General features: G+C 39.8%; 4 protein-coding genes across 8 annotated transcripts; 3 read left to right on the forward strand and 1 right to left on the reverse strand.

Moving 5' to 3' along the window:
* Positions 1–224: 224 nt before the first annotated feature.
* Positions 225–2,575, forward strand: LOC116209544. 4 transcript variants are annotated; one of them, XR_004157277.1, is made up of 3 exons: positions 225–1,345; positions 1,907–1,974; positions 2,074–2,575. XR_004157277.1 is itself a non-coding variant. In XM_031543203.1 (2 exons), exon 1 carries the CDS (start codon positions 504–506, stop codon positions 1,317–1,319), a length of 816 nt encoding a protein of 271 aa, XP_031399063.1. In that variant the 5' UTR covers positions 225–503; the 3' UTR covers positions 1,320–1,345; positions 2,074–2,575. The 4 variants fall into 4 exon arrangements, 2 of the variants coding, with proteins under 2 accessions (XP_031399063.1, XP_031399062.1); XR_004157278.1 differs by having other exon boundaries at positions 2,120–2,575; XM_031543203.1 differs by lacking the exon at positions 1,907–1,974.
* Positions 2,576–5,488: 2,913 nt separating this feature from the next.
* On the forward strand, positions 5,489–11,311 carry LOC116207696 (protein PLASTID TRANSCRIPTIONALLY ACTIVE 14). 2 transcript variants are annotated; one of them, XM_031540765.1, is made up of 15 exons: positions 5,490–5,763; positions 5,848–6,589; positions 6,847–7,053; positions 7,137–7,310; positions 7,542–7,679; positions 7,915–8,040; positions 8,172–8,300; positions 8,842–8,931; positions 9,036–9,186; positions 9,750–9,859; positions 9,952–10,023; positions 10,308–10,413; positions 10,516–10,719; positions 10,816–10,858; positions 10,969–11,311. In XM_031540765.1, exons 3-15 carry the CDS (start codon positions 6,997–6,999, stop codon positions 11,045–11,047), a joined length of 1,479 nt encoding a protein of 492 aa, XP_031396625.1. In that variant the 5' UTR covers positions 5,490–5,763; positions 5,848–6,589; positions 6,847–6,996; the 3' UTR covers positions 11,048–11,311. The 2 variants fall into 2 exon arrangements, with proteins under 2 accessions (XP_031396626.1, XP_031396625.1); XM_031540766.1 differs by lacking the exon at positions 6,847–7,053 and having other exon boundaries at positions 5,489–6,589; positions 7,054–7,310.
* Positions 11,312–11,475: 164 nt separating this feature from the next.
* On the forward strand, positions 11,476–14,668 carry LOC116207695 (pentatricopeptide repeat-containing protein At3g57430, chloroplastic). The gene has a single exon (XM_031540764.1). The coding sequence runs from the start codon at positions 11,839–11,841 to the stop codon at positions 14,593–14,595; it is 2,757 nt and encodes a 918-aa protein (XP_031396624.1). The 5' UTR covers positions 11,476–11,838; the 3' UTR covers positions 14,596–14,668.
* A 297-nt stretch (positions 14,669–14,965) lies between these two features.
* On the reverse strand, positions 14,966–16,853 carry LOC116207698. Its single transcript, XM_031540767.1, has 2 exons — positions 16,441–16,853; positions 14,966–15,437 (listed from the first exon to the last, which is right to left on the reverse strand). The coding sequence occupies exons 1-2, from the start codon at positions 16,656–16,658 to the stop codon at positions 15,347–15,349; spliced, it is 309 nt and encodes a 102-aa protein (XP_031396627.1). The 5' UTR covers positions 16,659–16,853; the 3' UTR covers positions 14,966–15,346.
* Positions 16,854–19,933: the final 3,080 nt, after the last annotated feature.

Raw genomic sequence — 19,933 nt, forward strand, 5'->3', positions numbered from 1 at the left:
TCTCTTACCTTACTTATAAAATAAAAAGTCTGGTCAGTGCTGAATAGTTGCAGGTGCGAATGGTACCATTTTGAGCAACTTGGACTGAACGATTGGAATAATAATATTTTACAATTTTCGCGAGGTTACAAACAAGGACTTGCTAATTATATTTCATTTCCTGTCATAGATATATCAATCTGATTCTAGTCATAATGTGTTTTCAGTGCGATTGAAAGACAGGCAAGGCCTGGTGGGTAACGGGAATCTACAACCTTTTTTTTATATATATATACACGAAACCTCGTATCCGAAAGTCCAATTCTACATTCAAAGTAAGACTTTAATTAAGCATCGAACCAATTCACGTCAGTGAATCTGCAGCATTTTCAATTGGGACGGGAAGTCGATGTAACTCGCTTTCCTTTCCTCTGCCTTGCCCCGACGCTTCTTGTCTGTGGGGTGTGAGACTGAGCGTGAGTGAGTGAGTGGCACTCGTTCCCCCTAGACTGGACTGGAAAGCCATGGGTTCCCTTTTCTTCAAGCTTCGTCATCCTCTGCTTCACCAGCTACAGTTTAAGAAGGTTGAGCCCCTCGCCTCCTCCTCCTCCTCCTTCTCTCGACGATTCAAGTCATCATCATTGACTTGGCTCTTCTCTTCTTCCTCTGGAGCTGAAATCGAAAAAGAGTATACTCAGTCTCAGAGTCAGAATCAGAGTCTAACCCAGGAGGAGTTGGCCAGCATTAACCTCCTCATCCCCCGCCTGTGCTTCATCAACCAGCTCGCCACTGCCATCCGCCTCATCTCCGCTGCGCTTCTCCTCCCACATCCACCCCCTCTCCACTCCCTCTCCCTCCCCGTCCTCATTCACTCCCTCTCCTCCCAACCCGACTTATCCCTCTCCGCTTCCCTCCTTACTCGGCTCCAACGCTCCTCTCCACCTCAGCTCACCCCAGTTGCCACACTTCTCATCGTTTACTACCTCAAGAACCGCAGGCCCCGCGACGCCCTCCAGCTGTTCGACGATTGGTTGATGAGACCGGGCTCTTCTTCGTGCCTGCCCCACCCTGCATCCTCTGGACTTCTGCTGGGTGCTTTCTGTCGGAATGGGATGGTGTTCGAAGCTCTCAAGGTATTGAGTGCCATGCTGGCTTCGAATGTCATCCCCGGCAGCAATCTGAGGAGGTCCCTCCACAGGAGTTTGCTGAGGGAAGCTAGGATTGCAGAAGCCGTGGAACTGGATCGGGCTTTAGCCAAAGCTTCATCTGACCGCACCGGTGGTGGCAAGAGAGAGGCTGCGCTGCTGCTGGATCGTATCTTCAGAGATTGGACTGAATGAATATAATGAATGAATGAATGAATGAGGTAATTCTAATCTTGACCATGAAGCTTGTGATTCTGGTACCTGCTTTAAATTAAATTAAAAAAAAAAATTCCTTTTCTGATGGTAGTGAAGGACTGTTTCTGGGAAAATCTGTAAGTTGTGCTTGTATTGATTCTCATGAAAGCAAAACGCATGAAGAGGCATTTTCACGTCTTCCAGAAGGGGGGAAATAAATAGATTTCAACTTTGGTGGCATTCCCATTTTCCTTTTGTAGTAACCTGTCGGTTATAGTTAAGGAGAGGAAAGGGAGGGGTAAGATATTTTCTTCAGAGCCCATTTCATATTTAGCCATTGTTGTTCTTTTCTCTTTGTTGTGTCAGTCATTTGGCTTGCTGCTCGGCCTCTCTTTTTTCCTGGAAGATATGACAACATGACATTCGGAGTTGCTAGACTTAATTAGGCATGTGTCATCAGTTGGCATACATTTATCAAGAATTACAATATACCTGACGCGAGAGAGAGAGAGAGAGAGAGACACTTCACCGTCTCATGTCAGTTTGGACTAATGGAAAGGTTTTTCACCTCTGAAACTCAAATGCAGAGTTTGCTTTGAGTTGGGTGGCGGCACTTGTAACGTACAATGTAATAGCGGTGCATCTAATTTTTCTGGTAAAGATCTGTTCCACATTTATCCAACTGAACTGTCAGACAGAAATTACAAGTTTAGAACCCAGTGCATTTACATTGTTTCTTTCGCTACACATGTAGGATCTTCATCCGGATATTCAGCACCTTGCTTATTTCTAACTTGCAGCCAAGATGATGCCGTGTCCATATAGCTAGATTGTATGATCTTGTAAGTGCTTTAGTCTTTGGTTTGCTGATGCATGGAGAAGGAAAGTTTAAAGGCAGGAAGAGAGGAGCCCAGCAGATAGATCCGCAAAAGCTGATGCTCTCGGCCAGCCGCTCTACTACTTCATCAAATTCAAGGAGCGAGGGAATGTGGCAGATCAGTTGAATGTATCACTGAGGACTTGTTCATCCTTTTTTCTTGGATGACTCTGAGTTACCTGGCTGGTTTATCCTTTTGTTGTTGGAAAACAATTTGAATTGAAATGGGTTGGAAGCTGGTACATTAACCGATCTTGTATATAGGTCGATTGACCCGTCTCAAGTGCTTTAGGACAGGACAGTTTCCATTCCTGTTTGAAGGGAGCCAGCAATCTATCCATATCTATCTATATATATAGTAATTCAAAGAACTTTCGGCGAGAGTTTCCGATTCATTTATTGAGGAGCTTTCACATAAGCGTTCTCGAAAAATAAGGAGCTAAGGGTTTATCGTCTTTTCATGTTCTCCATGTTAACGTTTCTAATTTTTACTCTAATCTCTTCATTTTTATAGAAATTAATGAATTTTGAATTTTTCAAAAGAAATTTCAATAAATTTTCAACGTCCACCTAAAATATAAGTACTCGCGTATCAGCTCAATGATTAGTCTCTTTGTGGATCAAAGTACGGGTAGAACTGGTCCGAGGATTTATGTTTGACTTTCAGTCATGTAGACTCCTTGCTGTCAGGTCGTTTTCAATCTGCTGAATGAATTACGTATAACATGATCTATTTATGTATAATACGATCCATTTATGGTCTACTTAATGATTTATGAGGTAATAATATCAATTGAACAATGAACAAATACCTGTGTTCCCTTTTTCAAATTGCAGCCCTGTAAATAATCATAAAGGTTAATATTTGTCGCATTTTCTATGTTGCTGCATTGTTTCAGGAGGAGTGACATCTTCAAAACGATCAGCTAGAATATATGGATGAGCATTTCTCCAAGACGAAGGACGGAACTTCATAACATAAATATAACGTGCAAGATTGTGAATTTCACGTTTAAGGTACCTGTTCAATCATAAGGTAACATAAACCAACCGAAGCACAAATGAGCATATGATACGAGTCCGGTGATAAGAGTACTCACTTCTTGTGAATTAGACCGGACAAGTAAAACAGTTTTGCTCCCTGATAAGTCTCAGTACAGAAACGATGCTTGAGTCGCTGCTTTGTTTTCTTGAGTTCTTCGGATCCTTGAACTTATCAAGGTGAGTAAGGACACCCACGAGATTTGGGCGCCCACGAGTGTCCAAAATGTTGAGAAATTCAAATGTTTCCAGAAACGAACCAACAATCTATATATAATTATAAAAGTCCGAACGAAACGTTCGAATAATGTCATGTAAGATGTAGGTAACTTTTGATTGAGTGATTCTTGAAATTATTGCCAATCACAATATGAAAAATGACGTATTATTATTAAATCAAATCATTCATGGAACTCTAAATATTTTTTTATTATGAAAGATGAAAAGTCATCTATTTTAGTATTAAATTAAAATTAAGAAAAAAAATAATTATTTATACATGTTTTTAGCATCTTCACATAGCAAAGCATATACTGTTTTTACCTTACTAATTTGTTTGAGAACCAAAGGAACCTTTTTTTTTCCCGAAAAGAACTTTAATTTATATGAGAATCAAAAGAACTTTAATCAAAAAAATATTAAAAAAATCTTTAACTAAAAATAATTGATCACGAATTTAAAAACAAATTAAAACAATTTCCTTATTGATACTTATCGAGAAAAACAGCTTCATTACTGACAAACTCTGCTAATACAATCGGACAAATTTTTTTTTGTTAGTCTTCAACATTTTGCATCATTTATAACCTTATTCCATAAGTGATCCACTATCTCTCCAATATTAACCCCGCGCAAACGCGCACATGCTGTATTGAAGATGAAATACCATCTTTCCCCCATGGTATAGTATCAGATTGAAGTTAGAGCCCATCCTACAGGGAAATATATATACAATATGTAACTAATCAACTAATTAAGCAATTAATCATTATAATAATCAATAAACAACAAATCAAACAACAACGCCTGCCCCAATCAATGCAGCGTAACCCACATCAGGTAATTTGAAGATTAAAAATCCGAACTTGTCTCTGGGATAACAAACATACCTTCCACAGTTGGGCTTTGAATCACCAAAGGAGGGGCTGGACCACTACTGTCTTAGTGTGAAACAGCAAGGGGGGACCAACAACTACATTCTCTTCACACGGGACAAATGCACTTTCCTTTCAAACGATTGCTGCCAACTCCAACGCTTGCAATTTGATATCCACAATCCAAATTTCACCATCCAAACTCCAAAATCCTCACAGAAGAAGCCCTAATCGCACTTCTGCAGATGAAAACTCTAGAAAATCGGCCCCAATTTCTTCCCCATCTGATGTTTCACTTGCCCTAATCGAGCAGAGGCGTGGGACATTGAGGGGGAAAATTTCCCCAAAATTAAATGACCAAATTGCCCCGGTTCGTTTGTACTTGTCCACGGGGAAAGTGGAGCGCAATGGTGGTATCTTATCCATGTAGACGGTTGAGACTATCCGCGTATGAATCCGCCTGCCAAATCATCATCGTTTTCTTCCACGTCAAGCAAAATTGACGGGACTAATGACAATTTGGTAGACGTGATAACGGAGCGAAACGTTATGCATGTTCAAGTGAAAATTTGAAAAATTGGTAGATTTGAGAAAAAATTGAAACTTTTACCTACCATATATGATTTCAATAGCTGCGATTAATATAAGCTAGTGCCTGAACATGAATTACTCTCGATCACTAAGAGTGCATTTGATTTCAGAATTAAAGTTACTTTTAATTTTAATTTTGATTGTGAAAAATGACAAATGAGATGGTATTATAAATTTGACTTGGAAAATGTGTATTTTTATTGTGTAGTTGATAGAATTAAAATCAAAATTATGATTCTAAAATCAAACTATCAAACCAAATGGGCCATGGTTTGACTATCGCTTGAAAAATATAATCTAAGCAAAAAATAATTAATTAATTAAAATCCAAAAAAAGAGTCCTCGGGCACAGCAAGGAGGAGCTTGCAATAAAATAAAGAGAAAATAGTCAAATGCACCACAAAAGGTGAACTTTGTATTAAGAGTGTACTCAAATTATTTTTTTACATTACATAAAACCTTGAGCATTATAAAGTATACTTGATGAGCCCTTCCGTCTGCCTTCCATCAAAAAATGGACGAAATCGTCTAACGTGGCAATTTTTATTATTCTTTCTTTCTTTCTTTTCCATTACTTACAATCTTATCTTAACAAAAATATGAAAACCCAGAGAAAAAAAAACAAAGTCTACTATGATCGAATTAGAGGCTGGGCAGGGGTAGGGGGAAGGGGAAGATCGGAGGCGAGGCGGCTGCGCGGGCCACCGCCCCCTAAGGCGACCCCGGCCAAGAGGTAATCCCTTTCGGCCGCTTTTTGTTCGAGGTTGTACATCGTGGATCAAATGAATCGCGGCTGCAATGGAAGAACGTGACCTTTGCAAGCTCAGAATGGACATCGGTGGTAAGGAGATATGAGAGACATTGAGCTCGAGATGGCACTGTGCTTAATTCTGGAAAAAGATAAAGAGATAGGGGTTTTGTGCAGGAAAGAATAGATGGGGGTTGTGGTCGTTGGAGTGCCAACATTGCCCTTGTATCCACTCTCCCTTTAATTTTTTGCATCGTGCTCTGCTTCGTGATCTTCTCAACCTTAATATTGGGCTAAGTTAAGTATTTCTTTTTTGGGTCCATGCTGCTTCATTCTCAATTCAATAGGGTGGACATCGCTCTTCCCTCGTCAAGATTTCCACGATCTTTCACGTTGCCAATGAAATCGAGAACAACAATAACTCCATATAGCTTACATTTTTCAATCCCTTGTCTGATTTTTTAAAATGTGATTATTGTACTGGAAATTGAAGGAATTTTAGAACACTCATTCATGTGAATTGGTGGATTTGCTTCTACTATGCTTGAAATTGTGTTTGTTTTCCCTCTTCTTGGTGATGTGGGAGAAAAAAAGAAGGGTAGGATCAGGATCAAGGAGGAGGCAATTGAACAATGGGAGCCTTTCGGAATTGCGCTCGCCCAGTTGAGGTCGTTGCAATGCCCAGGAGTGACTGGCGACTTCCTATGGGTGGTAGAAGGGACGGGTAGTAGCTGGAAGGCAGCTCTCGCATCGGTGACTTCTCGACCTTGAGGAACCTCGAAACCATCACCCGAGGGATCTGCCCCCCTTGACAGTAGCCCTGCCGACCACCGCCTCCACATATGCATTTGGAGATGTCGCTTCGACGGGTTGCCCCCAACGTCGACCCCCCTCCCTTCCTTCCTCTCTGTAATTCTAAGTAAGGTGGTTTTTCGGTTTTATTTTTAAATAAAGAAAGGAATGAGAAAGAAAGAATAATAATAATAATAAAAAAGATGGGGGACAATTAAAAATTGCTAATCATCATTTTCCGTTATTTTTTGGTGGAAGGTCTCATCGGATGTGCTTTTTAACTGTCAAGTCAATGTTTATGTGATGTAAAAATAATTTGATCACGCGCTTAATGTAAAGATCATCTTTATGAGTTAATTTAACAGTTTTTTTCTAAAATAAAAGGTTAATTATTTTTCGGTGGACTTCCCCCGGGGAAGTGAAAGTGGATAGCGTTTCTCTTTTGCAATTTGGGCAACGGCCACCTCCCCTTCTTTCCTTCCCCTTCCGTCCATAGCCGCCCCGCTCTCCTCTCCTCCTCCCTTCCTAATAGTAATGGCGCTTTCCGTTCCTCTTCCTCATCGGAATCACTCTGTCAGCACTGTCTCTCAGGTTCTTTCTCTCTCTATCCCCCGACACGCCGTCACGGGCAGCTTTCATGTTGATATAGCTTCGTCATTTTGTCCATCCGACAGCAATTGCGTGCCTCACGCCAACAGTGGCAAGCGGTGCCCTTGGGACGACGGGGACGCAGCTGCTACTTCCAAAGTAACAGTCGGTCCAACTTCCCGCCCATTAGAGCCGCTGCGGTTGAGGCACCCACTTTCCCGCTCTTTCAACCTCTCCAGGCTGAAGAATCGCCATCCGAGGTCTGGTCTCCTATTTCTTCTCTTTCCTTTCCTTCATCTTTAATTGATTGGGATTACTACCGTCTGTTTCTCTGCCCGACAAATCACTCCGCAGTGCAGTGCTCTCAAATGCGTGTTGGCAGCAGCTGAGATATCCGATGAATTCTCAAGGCATTCCTGAAACGTTATCGGGTCAAGTGATTTGCTTATACCTGTCTCGTCTGGTTTCCTAATTTAGTTTTACATCCGCAGTTGGAGCCCGCGGACCCAGATTTCTATAAGATAGGATTTGTTCGGAGCATGCGAGCTTATGGGATAGAGTTTAAGGAAGGGCCTGAAGGATTTGGAGTGTATGCCTCCAAAGATGTCGAGCCACTTCGCCGTGCTAGGGTGCGTCAATTGTAATTTCTTCTCCTTTCTATGTCACACTTACATCTGCACACATTCTCCATCCCAAGGATTTGCTTGTTCGGGTGGAGGTTGGAGGGTTGGTGCATGGAGAGAGTGAATTTCACGAATCATCGATGAGGGTCCACATATCATATATGCTGACTAAATTCTTTCGAAGGTCTAGTATTAAAGGTGCAATGAGTTAAAAAAGTATGAATTTCTGTTAACTGCTCAGGTAATCATGGAAATTCCCCTGGAACTGATGTTAACTGTTAGTAAGAAGCTCCCCTGGATGTTCTTCCCAGACATAATACCTATTGGCCATCCCATTTTTGACATTATCAACTCCACCGATCCAGAGGTACTTCAGTTCTTCTTATTGGCCATCCCATTTTTGAAATTATCTACATTCCTTGCTGTTTCAGCAGAAACTTAGTTTCTCATTGAAAAAGTGCTGCCATTATTGCACTGACTTAGTCCTTTCTATCACAGAAAGATTGGGATTTGAGGTTGGCATGTCTGCTTCTATATGCATTTGACAAGCAGGATAACTTCTGGCAATTATATGGGGACTTTTTGCCTAGTGCAGATGAGTGCACTAGCCTGCTTCTAGCAACAGAGGTGATCTTTCAATATGATTTTTAAGTATCTATGTTACTCTGTTTTATGCCATCATTTTCAAGGTTGTAGCATCTCAAATTGTCAAACCCAAAAGTTAGTGCGATAGGAAATGGAAACTTCACCACGATTTTTATGCCCCACCAAACAAAAAGGAGAAGCTTGGAATCCTGCCCGGACATATGCACTCATCCATGTTCTACTGGATAAATCTTTGTTTGCTATTTTCTGATGCAATATTGCACTTGTCACTGCACCAATCTGATCCATATAGTTGCAAAGAATAGGATAATGGACATTTCTTCCACAATCTTCATTGTTATAGAGTTATCTTGTTCATTCTTTTCTTGGCTGTTATTAAACTTTTCTTTCCCCCTTATGAAAATTCATTTTGTTTCCACCAAGCGGATTAGGTTCTTACTTGGTTCTTGAATAAATCACGATATTCATGGCTGCAATAACTTACCTTTTCTCAAACATTTCTCTTAAGATATTAAAAATCATCATTTGGTTTCTTCTTCCCCTTTGTTTTACTGTGTTACAGGAGGATCTCTTGGAGCTGCAAGATGAAGCACTCGCTTCAACTATGAGACAACAACAAAAACGAGCCTTAGAATTTTGGGAGAAGAATTGGGTGGGTTACATGCAACCATAGGCGGCGTTTCCTTTCCATTTTCTCATTTTCCTTCTAAACAACTCCATTCCCTCTTCAAATGACTGCCTGCATAAATTTTGCAGCATAATGGCGTGCCCCTTAAAATTAAGCGTCTTGCTCGTGATCCTGAGAGGTTCATCTGGGCAGTTAGTGTGGCACAATCAAGATGTATAGACATGCAAATGAGGATCGGGGCCCTAGTACAGGATGCAAATATGCTGATTCCTTATGCTGGTAATTTTCTTTTTTTGCAACTCAATGCTGGCCATAAGATTGGTCTCCATTTTTTTCTTTTAATATGTGATTCTCATTTTTCAAATTGCTCTATTTGTAGAGTCATTTAGATTTTCCCTGTTACGCATTCTACATAATTTTATCAATTGAAAAGATCTTTTTTCTTTCGCTTTTTGATGTAAAGATGCTCGACATATTTTAGTTGACCCTAGCCAAAGGATAGAATTACTGATAGATGCTTATGCATAGTGTCCTCGCTTGATGGGGTCATACCAAGAGCAATTTTTTTATTTTTTGTTTTGGTTGGGGGAATTGTTAGTGGATTGATGATACAAGCATTTGCATCAGTTCCTAATTTTCACTATCTTTCCATATGTTCCCCTTCTTTATCAAGTTCTTATTGCCTTTAGTATTGCTTAAAATAGAAAATGCAATGGAGCAGTCAGGAATCCTTGGTGAAAGGCTAGTAGTCCTGAAAATAATATCACTTGCTAGCTAGAAGTGTGGGGAACCATTTTCTTATTTCTATGCCAATCAATCTAATAAATGCTCATGGAACACAGACATGCTCAACCATTCCTTTCAACCCAATTGTTTTCTACACTGGCGTTTTAAGGATCGCATGCTTGAGGTGATGATAAATGCTGGTCAACGAATAAAAAAGGGTGATGAGGTTAACACTTGTGTCTCTACCATTCCATTTCCCATGGTCATTCCCTATATTTCCCCGTCTCATGACCTGTCTTTGTGTCCCAATGTTGACAGATGACTATCAATTACATGTGCGGACAAAAAAACAATATGTTCATGCAAAGATATGGCTTTTCATCAGCAGCAGTAAGTTGTCCTATGGCCACTATGCTTCTGTTTGTAGGTGTTTCAATTTCCAAATGAGATGATCATATTAAAATTACTTTGTCCAGTTATATCATTGGAGGTAGTACTTGCAGTAGTTTGCAAAGAATGTTGACATGACATAGTAGTCCTCATCACATGACAAGGGAACCATCGATTATCCTTTCATTTTGCCTTCTCAGAGAGCTCCCTGTTGAATAGTATTTTCTCTAATGCAAACCCACACTATATTATTAATAATGAAGACTTGTTGAAAAATTCTGTAGAATCCCTGGGATGTGATCGAGTTTTCAGGCAATGCACGCATTCATCTGGAATCGTTCCTGTCAGCCTTCAATATTTCAGGCCTTCCCCAAGAATATTACCATAACAGTATGGACTTCTGCGATTTCCACATTCTTATACTGCTCGCATGTGAGAACGTCCTCTCTAGTACTTGTCTAATGTGATCGCTTGGTGCTGTTGGACTAGCAGGTCATCTATCTAGCCTTGGCGGTGGAGATACTTTTGTAGATGGAGCCATCCTAGCTGCTGCAAGGACTTTACCAACTTGGTCTGACAGGGATGTTCCGCCGATCCCCAGCTTAGAGAGAAAAGCAGCGAAAGAGCTGCAAGAAGAGGGCCAGAAGATGCTCTTAGCATTTCCTACTACGTCCCAGCAAGACCAGAAAATCCTAGGTAGTGGCAGCAATTGTGGAATTTTTCAAGAAATCTGGTTGCTGAGTTCTCTCTCTGATATTATATTATTAAGTTCATTGTCTACTGGCTTTGCAGACTCAATGCCAGAAGCGAGGAGAACACTCGTAAGCGCAATCAAGTATGTTATGATCAGTCACTCTCTCTTTCTCTTTTCTTTTCTTTGAATGAACTCTTGTTTTTCTTTTTTCTCTTTAAAATATAAATCCAAACAACTTGCACTATATGCAGGTATAGGTTGCACCGGAAGCTGTATATAGAGAAGGTCATTCAGGCGCAGGACATGTACCAGGAGTTGATCTTGTATTAATTCATTCAGACAAGTTCCCGATATTGATAGTTTGGCAAATCGTCAGTCTCTTTCTGAGTATCGTAAAGAGCAGCAGCAATATTCATTCGCCATCTATGTACTGACAGCAGCTTTCTTTCTTAGTATGGTTTTACTAGTGGGGCAGGGTCTAAGATAAACGTTGCATGCAGTGTTTCAGTCAGGCGAATGACAGGCAAAAGTAGCCCATAATAGTGGTGGTATGAGTATCGCTGGCAGGGAAGCGACTCATTAGTGTTTATTTCATGTGATGTTCTTCTCTCTTTTCCCTTGCAAAGAAATTTTGTCAATCATCGAACCGGGTTGGGAAAAAAAAAAATTCAGTAAACGCAGAGGATAGGAAACTGTAGAGCCGGAGAGGGGAGAGCTGAATTAAATGATCATACCTATGTCATTTACCGAAAGAGAAAAATTTTGGAGTAGCTTTTGAAACCTCGGAAAATTATCCGATTACGTCCTTGGGATGGTTTCTTTGTACATATCTCAAATATATGCTACCAAATCTACGCTGTCCTATTGGACTGATAATATCCTCTATCACGCCGTTGGATTGGTTCAGGTCGTGCCACGGCACGAGGACCACCTTCGCTGGGGCCCCGTGTGCGCTTCCTTCCAGTATTCCTACCCCCTCATAACTGAACATAACATAACAGAAACAGAAACAGAAACAGAGGACAACAACAGAGGACAGCAGCAACCGGCAAGCAGTGATTGCCTGACGAGACCGGGAGGGAGCGGGAAATGAGATAAAACGCACCAAAGACAGAATTTCCATGTCCATGTCCCTGTCCACTTCCACTACCGTGCCAGTCTTCCCTTTACCGTTGCCCCCATCCCAACCTCAGCCTCATGCCATCATCCAATTCCACCGCTCCCAGAGACCACTTAAGTCCTCCTCCCTTCAACTTCACCTCCAGACCTCCTCCGACACCGACGCCCTCCTCCCTGCTGCAGTCAGCATCCCGTCTCCATCTGCATCTGCATCTCCCTCTCCCTCTCCCTCAGCTTCTTCATGGATCGAATCCCTCCGCTCCAAAACCCGGTCCAATCTCTTCAAGGAGGCCGTTTCCACCTACATCTGTATGACCACCGCCGGCATCCCACCGGACAACTTCGCCTTCCCGGCTGTCCTGAAGGCGGCCGCAGCCCTTCAGGACCTTCATCTGGGGAAGCAGCTTCACGCCCAAGCTCTCAAGCTGGGATACGCATCATCCTCTGTCACCGTGTCCAATACCCTCATACACTTCTATGGCAAATGCGGTGACATTGGAGATGCATCTCAGGCGTTTGATAGAATATCCAACCGGGACCAGGTCTCCTGGAATTCGATGATCGCTGCAGCCTGCCGTTTTGAGGACTGGGGACTCGCAATTCAGCTGTTCCGGTCCATGATGACATCGGGGGACGCTGAGCCCAGTTCGTTTACTCTGGTGAGCTTGGCACTTGCATGCTCCAACTTAAGCAAGCTCGTTGGCTTCCTGCTCGGGAAGCAGGTCCATGCCTATAGCTTGAGAAACGGGCATTCAGAGACCTTCACAGTCAATGCTCTAATTGCCATGTATGCTAAACTTGGCCGGGTGGATGACTGCATAGCTTTATTCAAATCATTTGAGGACCGGGATCTCGTTTCTTGGAACACCGTGATAAGCTCACTGTCCCAGAACAAACGGTACCTGGAGGCACTGCTGTGTCTGCACCACATGGTTCTTGACGGAACTAAACCAGATGCGGTCACGATTGCCAGCATACTTCCTGCATGTTCCCAACTACAGATGTTTGATAAAGGGAGAGAGATCCACGCTCAAGCCCTGAAAGATGAAGAAATAATTCAGAATTCGTTCGTCGCGAGCGCACTGGTCGACATGTATTCCAATTGTCGGCGTGTTGACAGTGCCCGCCATATTTTTGACAGCACATCAGATCGTAAAATTGGACTTTGGAATGCGATGATTGCTGGTTATGCCCAGAATGAGCATGAGCATGATGCGCTGAAGTTCTTCATCGAGATGGAGACAGTGGCGGGGCTTCATTCGAATGCTACCACCATGGCCAGCGTGTTGCCCGCTTGTGTGTGCTCTGAAGCATTCTCTGTCAAAGAAAGCATCCATGGGCATGTTGTCAAGAAAGGCTTGGAAAGGGATAGGTATGTGCAGAATGCTCTCATGGACATGTATGCGAGGATGGGGAGGTTGGACATTGCAGAAGCTATTTTTGAGGAAATGCAAGTAAAGGATATAGTCTCCTGGAACACAATGATCACTGCTTATGTCCTCCGTGAGTGCCATGATAAGGCGCTGTTTCTCTTAAGCCAGATTCAAGTAGTAGAAGAAGATGCTAACTTCAAGGAGAAAGATTGTGATGGTGAAAGAGTTAATCCTAGGGCAAATGGAGTGACTCTGATGACAGTCCTCCCAGGCTGTGCTGCACTTGCAGCCTTATCAAAGGGGAAAGAGATCCATGGCTATGCAATCAGGAGCATGTTAGCATCAGATGTTGCAGTAGGAAGTGCTCTGGTCGATATGTATGCTAAATGCGGCCTCTTGAACCTATCTAGGAGGGCATTTGACCAAATGCCCGTTAGAAATGTGATCACCTGGAATGTTATTATTATGGCATATGGAATGCATGGGAAAGGGGAGGCGGCCTTGCAAATGTTCAATATAATGGTAGAGGAAGCATCCAGGGCCAAAGGAGCGGCAAAGCCTAATGAAGTCACCTTTATCGCAGTATTTGCTGCATGCAGTCACTCTGGAATGGTAAAAGAAGGCTTGGACTTGTTTTACAAGATGAAGGATGACCACCAAGTCGAGTCCACACCAGATCACTATGCTTGCATTGTTGACTTGCTTGGTCGAGCTGGTCAGGTGGATGAAGCATATCGAATTGTAAAGACAATGCCTTCCGAATTTGACAAGACAGGTGCCTGGAGCAGCTTGCTTGGTGCCTGTAGAATTCACCATAGTGTGGAGATAGGAGAAATTGCAGCCATGAATCTCCTAGAAAAAGAGCCTAACGTGGCCAGTCATTATGTGCTATTATCCAATATCTACTCTTCTGCTGGGTTTTGGGACAAGGCGATGAATGTTAGGAAGAAGATGAAGGAAATGGGTGTCAGGAAAGAACCCGGGTGCAGTTGGATTGAGTTTGATGACGAGTTCCACAAATTCATTGCAGGGGACTCATTGCATCCGCAGAGTGAGCAGCTGCATCAGTTTCTAGACACCTTGTCGGACAGGATGAGGAAAGAAGGGTATGTCCCCGATACTTCCTGTGTACTTCACAATGTTAATGAAGAAGAAAAGGAGAGTCTACTCTGTGAACACAGCGAGAAGCTGGCAATAGCTTTTGGCATTCTCAATACTTCCCCGGGAACTACCATACGAGTTGCCAAGAACTTGAGGGTTTGCAACGATTGTCATGCCGCCACCAAGTTCATCTCTAAGATAGAAAACAGGGAGATTGTTCTGAGAGATGTCAGGAGGTTCCATCATTTCAAAGAGGGAAGATGTTCTTGCAGCGATTACTGGTGAAAATAGTATTCTTTGTCTTGTATTCGACAACACAGCAAAATTGTTGAAAGATCCTACATTTTGTTCATAGTTCTACGATTTTCTCAAATTTTAATCTGTTGCACCCAGAGGCCGACCTGCAGATCAGCTGATGTCTTCAAGGGGAAAGGTCGGAGAAGATAGGCAATTGTATTTTTTTGACATTGATTTACTAAGGACTTCCATAGCAACAATAATTCTCAGGGAATCAGAAGCTACTCACTATAAACAACCATTTTTGTATAAGCAAAGTTTTATTTCTTCAATGGAGAGGTAACATAACCTCGTGGATGTTACAGGCTTAATAAGATAAAATGCATCCCACCCATTTTAAAAAAAAGAAGATAAAACGCATCCCAAAACCTGTTCTTTTCATCGTAGCTGCAACTTCTTCAACAAGAGTCTTTCGGTAAAAGGTCCCAAACCTCGTTTCTACAAGTAATTCTGAAACTGATCAACAGTCCCCCCCTTGCTCAAGTCAAGGAGATGCACAATATACTGTCTAGCCTCTTCGTTTTTTCTGCTACTTCATACAAAATGAGAGGGAAAAGGAAATAAATCCCGCAGCCCCTGTTGAAATCTGAGACTCAATGCCCAAAGCATCCTTTTAACCATGAGCACAAGCTAGACTAGCTTGGATAGAAAAATAACAAATATTAATATGCGCAAAACAGATCAAACATGAGTAGACATGTCCCTGGAGAGGTTTTGCTGAGGTCAAAACCAGAATGGTTTATTTACTACGTTTTGTGGCACGCTTTCCTTGGCCTTTCTTGGGTGGTCCCTTCCCACGACGCTTCAACATTTCAAGTTTCGACAATCGCCTGCAAATCAAGACAAGATATATTAGGTTAGATGATAAGTTTAGTTTGGTATTTGAAGGTCAAAATTCAATAAAATTAGCCAACACCTTTCCGTATCAAAACTCAAGATACATCATATAAGGCCATACCGTTATTCTCAATCTTCAAATATAGGAGCATTTCCCATTGTCAAACAAATGATTGGGAAGAATATAAAGGAAAACATTAGACAATGTAAAGAAGCTGAAATTGGCATGTTTGACATAAAACTTGATTCAGCATCGTGGATGCTCGTCATATAAGAAAAATATTAGCCCAAACACCAACACTTGCTGCAATAGATCTCAAAAGACCAAAAAGCTCCTGTCAAATCACCTCCCTTCCACCAATATAGCAAATGGATTCACTTAATGGAGGGAAAAAAAAATAAATAGAAGAGACGCAATTCAACCCAAGCTTTGCACATTGAATTTGCTGGCAATCTCAAACTGAGATTAGATTAACAACTGACCATGGATAACAAAAGGTTCAGGGTATAAGAGCAAACATTAATCCAACTACAAATTAGCCCTCATTTCATTCCCCCCCCCCCCCCCCCCCCCCCTACTGTGTGTGTGTGTGTGCGCAGATAAGCAGATCAACTGGATATCTCTCTTTTGAGTAGCTTGCTTACCCTTTCAATGCATATTAATTGATACAGTGTTTTGATACTAAGCTTGCTTGCTTGCATGCTACACCACGAACTCAAGACATGTCCTACTACAGTACACAAACTAAGGAAAAAGCGGAAAGCTTTTTCAGGCTCCAATGGCTCAACACAAAACCAAAATGCACCAAATGGCATGCAGTACTCTCAGCTCAGCAGTGAAGTAATCAAATACTACTTGATCTGATCTGATTCTATATATATTATAAGTTAGAGAACATAGCAGCAGATAGACGGACACAGAGAGAGTGAAAGAGATGAAGAGAGGGATTAATTAAGTAATAGTATAGTGTAGGATTTTTGGGTTGGGTAGGGTACTCTTGTTCTTGGCGGGCCATGACAAGGGGGTCGTCCTTGTTGATGTCGTAGGGGTACCACTGAGCGACTTTCTCTCCGATGAGCTTCTTACGGAGGATCTTGTGGGGAGACCTCTGACCTGTCGGGTTCAGCATATGCCCGAATATCCTCGCCCTCGCCTCCGTGACGCCCCTGCTCACCGCCGCCGCCATTATCCCCTTAAGCTTCTGACCACTCATCCTCTCTCTCTCTCTCTCTCTCTCTCTCTCTCTCTCCCTCCCTCCCTTGGCCTTGTTCGCTCGCAATCGCAACCCAGCTCACCAATCGAGTTCCTTCCGCCTAGAAATGGCCTTCACTTCAGTCTTCAGCTCAGCCGCCGCCCTCCGCACTGCAGGCGTAAGACAAACACGGCTGCCGCAGGGGAGGGAACGAAATGAACGGATGGATAGAAAAGAAAGGCAAAATGCGCTAGCCTGCGAAACAATGGGCTGGGCCCCAAAAACGTGCCACCATGGGCTGGGCACAATTGAGGCCGGCCCATGTGGGCTTTAAAATGGGCCCGATCTAAATATGATCATAGTATCTTTTCTTCTTTTTTTCTCTGAGGAAAGAGTAATACTAATTTTTTTTATAAATTTATTAAATATTATTCTATCCATATATATATAGTTGTATCCCACGCAATAAATAGGGTTAAAAAGTGAAGGTTAATATTTTAAAGGGGCACCAATGTAAATGTAAATAAGATTTATGGTTAAAATATCATTTATAGGAAAAATAAGTAAATTTCTAGCATTAAATGCATTAAATAGTAAAAAAATTGAAAATTAATTATTAAATATGTTTAGTCATTGTTAGCAGAGAAGTATTGTATACTTATTTATAATATAGATTTATAAAATTTCTGTAATTTTTTATCTATTCAATTTTTTATGCTATCAAATACCATGCTCTTTTTATAAAAATGTACTATAACTTTTTTAATATATTTATTGCCAATCAATATACATATTACACATTAAATATTTTAGTGCAACTAATTAATTATTTTCAATTTTAATTTCAAAAAGATGCTTCAAATAAAAGATTTTATGACTTTTCTGTCATGATAATAACTAAAAAAGTATTTTAGATAAAATTTTTCAATAAGCTATTGTTTCTTGTAGTATAATAGCATCAACCAAGTATACGTATATATATATATATATATATATATAACATTGATAATATATTAATGAAGAAGTATAGTGTACTATATTTTGATATTTTTAATTTTTATGATTTGAAAAATGAAAAAAAATCTTTTTTCATATTTTTATACAACATGAAAATCATTAATATGAGATTTACAAAAAGATATAGTTTGCTTATGAAAGCATATCTGAAGCAAATTGAAAATACAAATATTTATAAAAGAAAGCATTTTCCAAGAGAACTAGTTATATTTTTCTCACAATTGTATATTTTATTCATTATTTGAGTTCTCAAAATACAATTATATCATAACATAAATACATTCAATTAGAATTCGACAATTTTAATAATATTTTACACAAATTTGAGCAAAATAAACATCATCAAACACCCATGTATCCAAAAAAAAGAGATTAGTATGATATGTAAAGGAGAATTGGTGCATCGAATAAGGTGAATTAATAGATAACATGAAATTGTAAATAAATTTGAATATATGGATAAACGTATATAGTATATAACTAATTATACAGTTCCAAAAATATATAAAAAAGTAATTATTATTCTTAGAAATTATATAGATATTATAATTATAGTACAAATAGAATAAAATATTATAATTAGTATTGGTGATCCAAAGAGTAATAATTAATAACTAGGAAGTGCCTCACGTGCTGTCGCGGGACAAAAAAGTCTTTTTCTGTCGATCTTTTGATTTATCATATTATTTTATGTAACAATTGATATAGAGTATAATTGTAATTAGTGATAAGATTATTTATGCATAAACAATATAAACTCTTGATTATCAATGTATTATTCAATTTTTCTTTAAAAAAATTCTAATAATATGTCATATACGGTATAGAAAAAAAATTCTTCTTCTAAACTTAATTCGAATTTTCAATATTTCTAATTAGAAAACATAATCACAATATGATAGACATTACGTGGCTCCAGTAATTTTCTGTGATGAACTTTACTTGCAGTGAACGTATTTGAAATTTATTAAAAGCATCTCTTATTCAAGGTCAAGTCAATTCCCAACTGTGAGAATTAGTCTCATTAGTCATGGGCTGGCATAACCTTGCGTTTCACCACAAAAAACTAGGACCTAAATGCAGGCACAAATAAGAAGAGGCGAATTAAACTGGTGATCAGTTGAAATACTTTTTTTTCCATACTTAAATAATAAAAAATATCACCAAGGTACGTTTGGTTTAAGTGGCTTGAAACTTGTTTCCCTAAAATAAGGTCTCGGATTTAAAACTTATTAATAAAAAAAAATCCACGATTAGGATTTTTTTTCATTGATGAACCGGCTCAACTCAAACATGAATTAGTTGAGGCGCGTTACTTTATTGAACCGACTCGACTCGAACACGAATTAGTCGAGACACATTAGACTTCGAATACCAGGTAGTGCAAACTAAGAAATATATATATATATATATATATATATATATATTAGTTAATATTAAAATATTTAAAAAAGAAAAAGAAAAAGAGGGGGTCAGTCTCGTGAGTGGGAAAACCCACCCCACTCAGAATGCACATAAGGACCTGGAATAATTGTTTTTCTAATTTTCAAAGTTTATAACTTACACAAAGTTTTATTCTTTATCCAAATACAACGCTTTATCAAAAAAGAATTCAAAAGATTATGAACCAACTTATTCAAAAAATTACTACTATATTGATGAAATTGAAATTGCAAAAACAGAATGAAATTTTTACTAGGATTGAAGTATTAGATATTCTTATAATTATTTTCAAATACTTTTATATTCTTTATATATATAAAAGCTAATAAGATAATGAAAAAATAAAAATATCAAATATCAAAATGATTAAATTAAGATATTGCTATAAATATTATTAAATTTATATTAAAAATAAAATTCGCGCGATACTATCAACTAGTATATATGATACAAAGTCAGAGATGGACTTTCATATTCACAAAATAGCCTTAATACATATGTTTCAAATTTTACAAACCACTAGATTAATGATAAAATTGTAAGTTCTCCAAGACGACACCACCCCCCCCCCCCCCCCCCCCCCCCCCCCCCCCCCCCCTTTTTTTCTCTCCCTCCGCTTTTCTGTCTCTCTTCCTCACTCTAAACCCAACGTACAGCACTTGTTTTTTTTTTTAATAATTTATTAATATTTCTCATAATTTATTACAATAGTAGGGTCGGTTTGGCAATAGAGTTCAATTTCGAAATTTAACTTCATTCCCATAAAATATGTAAAAGACAAATAAGTATGTTGATGAAAAAATATTTATATATATATATATATATTTAAGTGGGGT

The sequence above is a fragment of the Punica granatum genome, chromosome 5, assembly GCF_007655135.1.
Source record: "Punica granatum isolate Tunisia-2019 chromosome 5, ASM765513v2, whole genome shotgun sequence".
Lineage (NCBI taxonomy): Eukaryota > Viridiplantae > Streptophyta > Magnoliopsida > Myrtales > Lythraceae > Punica > Punica granatum.

What these genes read in the sequence shown, in the direction of transcription:
- LOC116209544 (XM_031543203.1), top strand. Translation starts at nt 504, where the DNA reads ATGGGTTCCCTTTTCTTCAAGCTTCGTCATCCTCTGCTTCACCAGCTA.
- LOC116207696 (XM_031540765.1), top strand. Translation starts at nt 6,997, where the DNA reads ATGGCGCTTTCCGTTCCTCTTCCTCATCGGAATCACTCTGTCAGCACT. An exon ending in CTGTCAGCACTGTCTCTCAG is followed by an intron (nt 7,054 to 7,136) that starts GTTCTTTCTCTC and finishes TCCATCCGACAG; the next exon opens with CAATTGCGTGCCTCACGCCA. An exon ending in GCAAGACCAGAAAATCCTAG is followed by an intron (nt 10,720 to 10,815) that starts GTAGTGGCAGCA and finishes CTGGCTTTGCAG; the next exon opens with ACTCAATGCCAGAAGCGAGG.
- LOC116207695 (XM_031540764.1), top strand. Translation starts at nt 11,839, where the DNA reads ATGTCCATGTCCCTGTCCACTTCCACTACCGTGCCAGTCTTCCCTTTA.
- LOC116207698 (XM_031540767.1), bottom strand. Translation starts at nt 16,658, where the DNA reads ATGAGTGGTCAGAAGCTTAAGGGGATAATGGCGGCGGCGGTGAGCAGG. An exon ending in ATGGCCCGCCAAGAACAAGA is followed by an intron (nt 15,438 to 16,440) that starts GTACCCTACCCA and finishes CTTGATTTGCAG; the next exon opens with GCGATTGTCGAAACTTGAAA.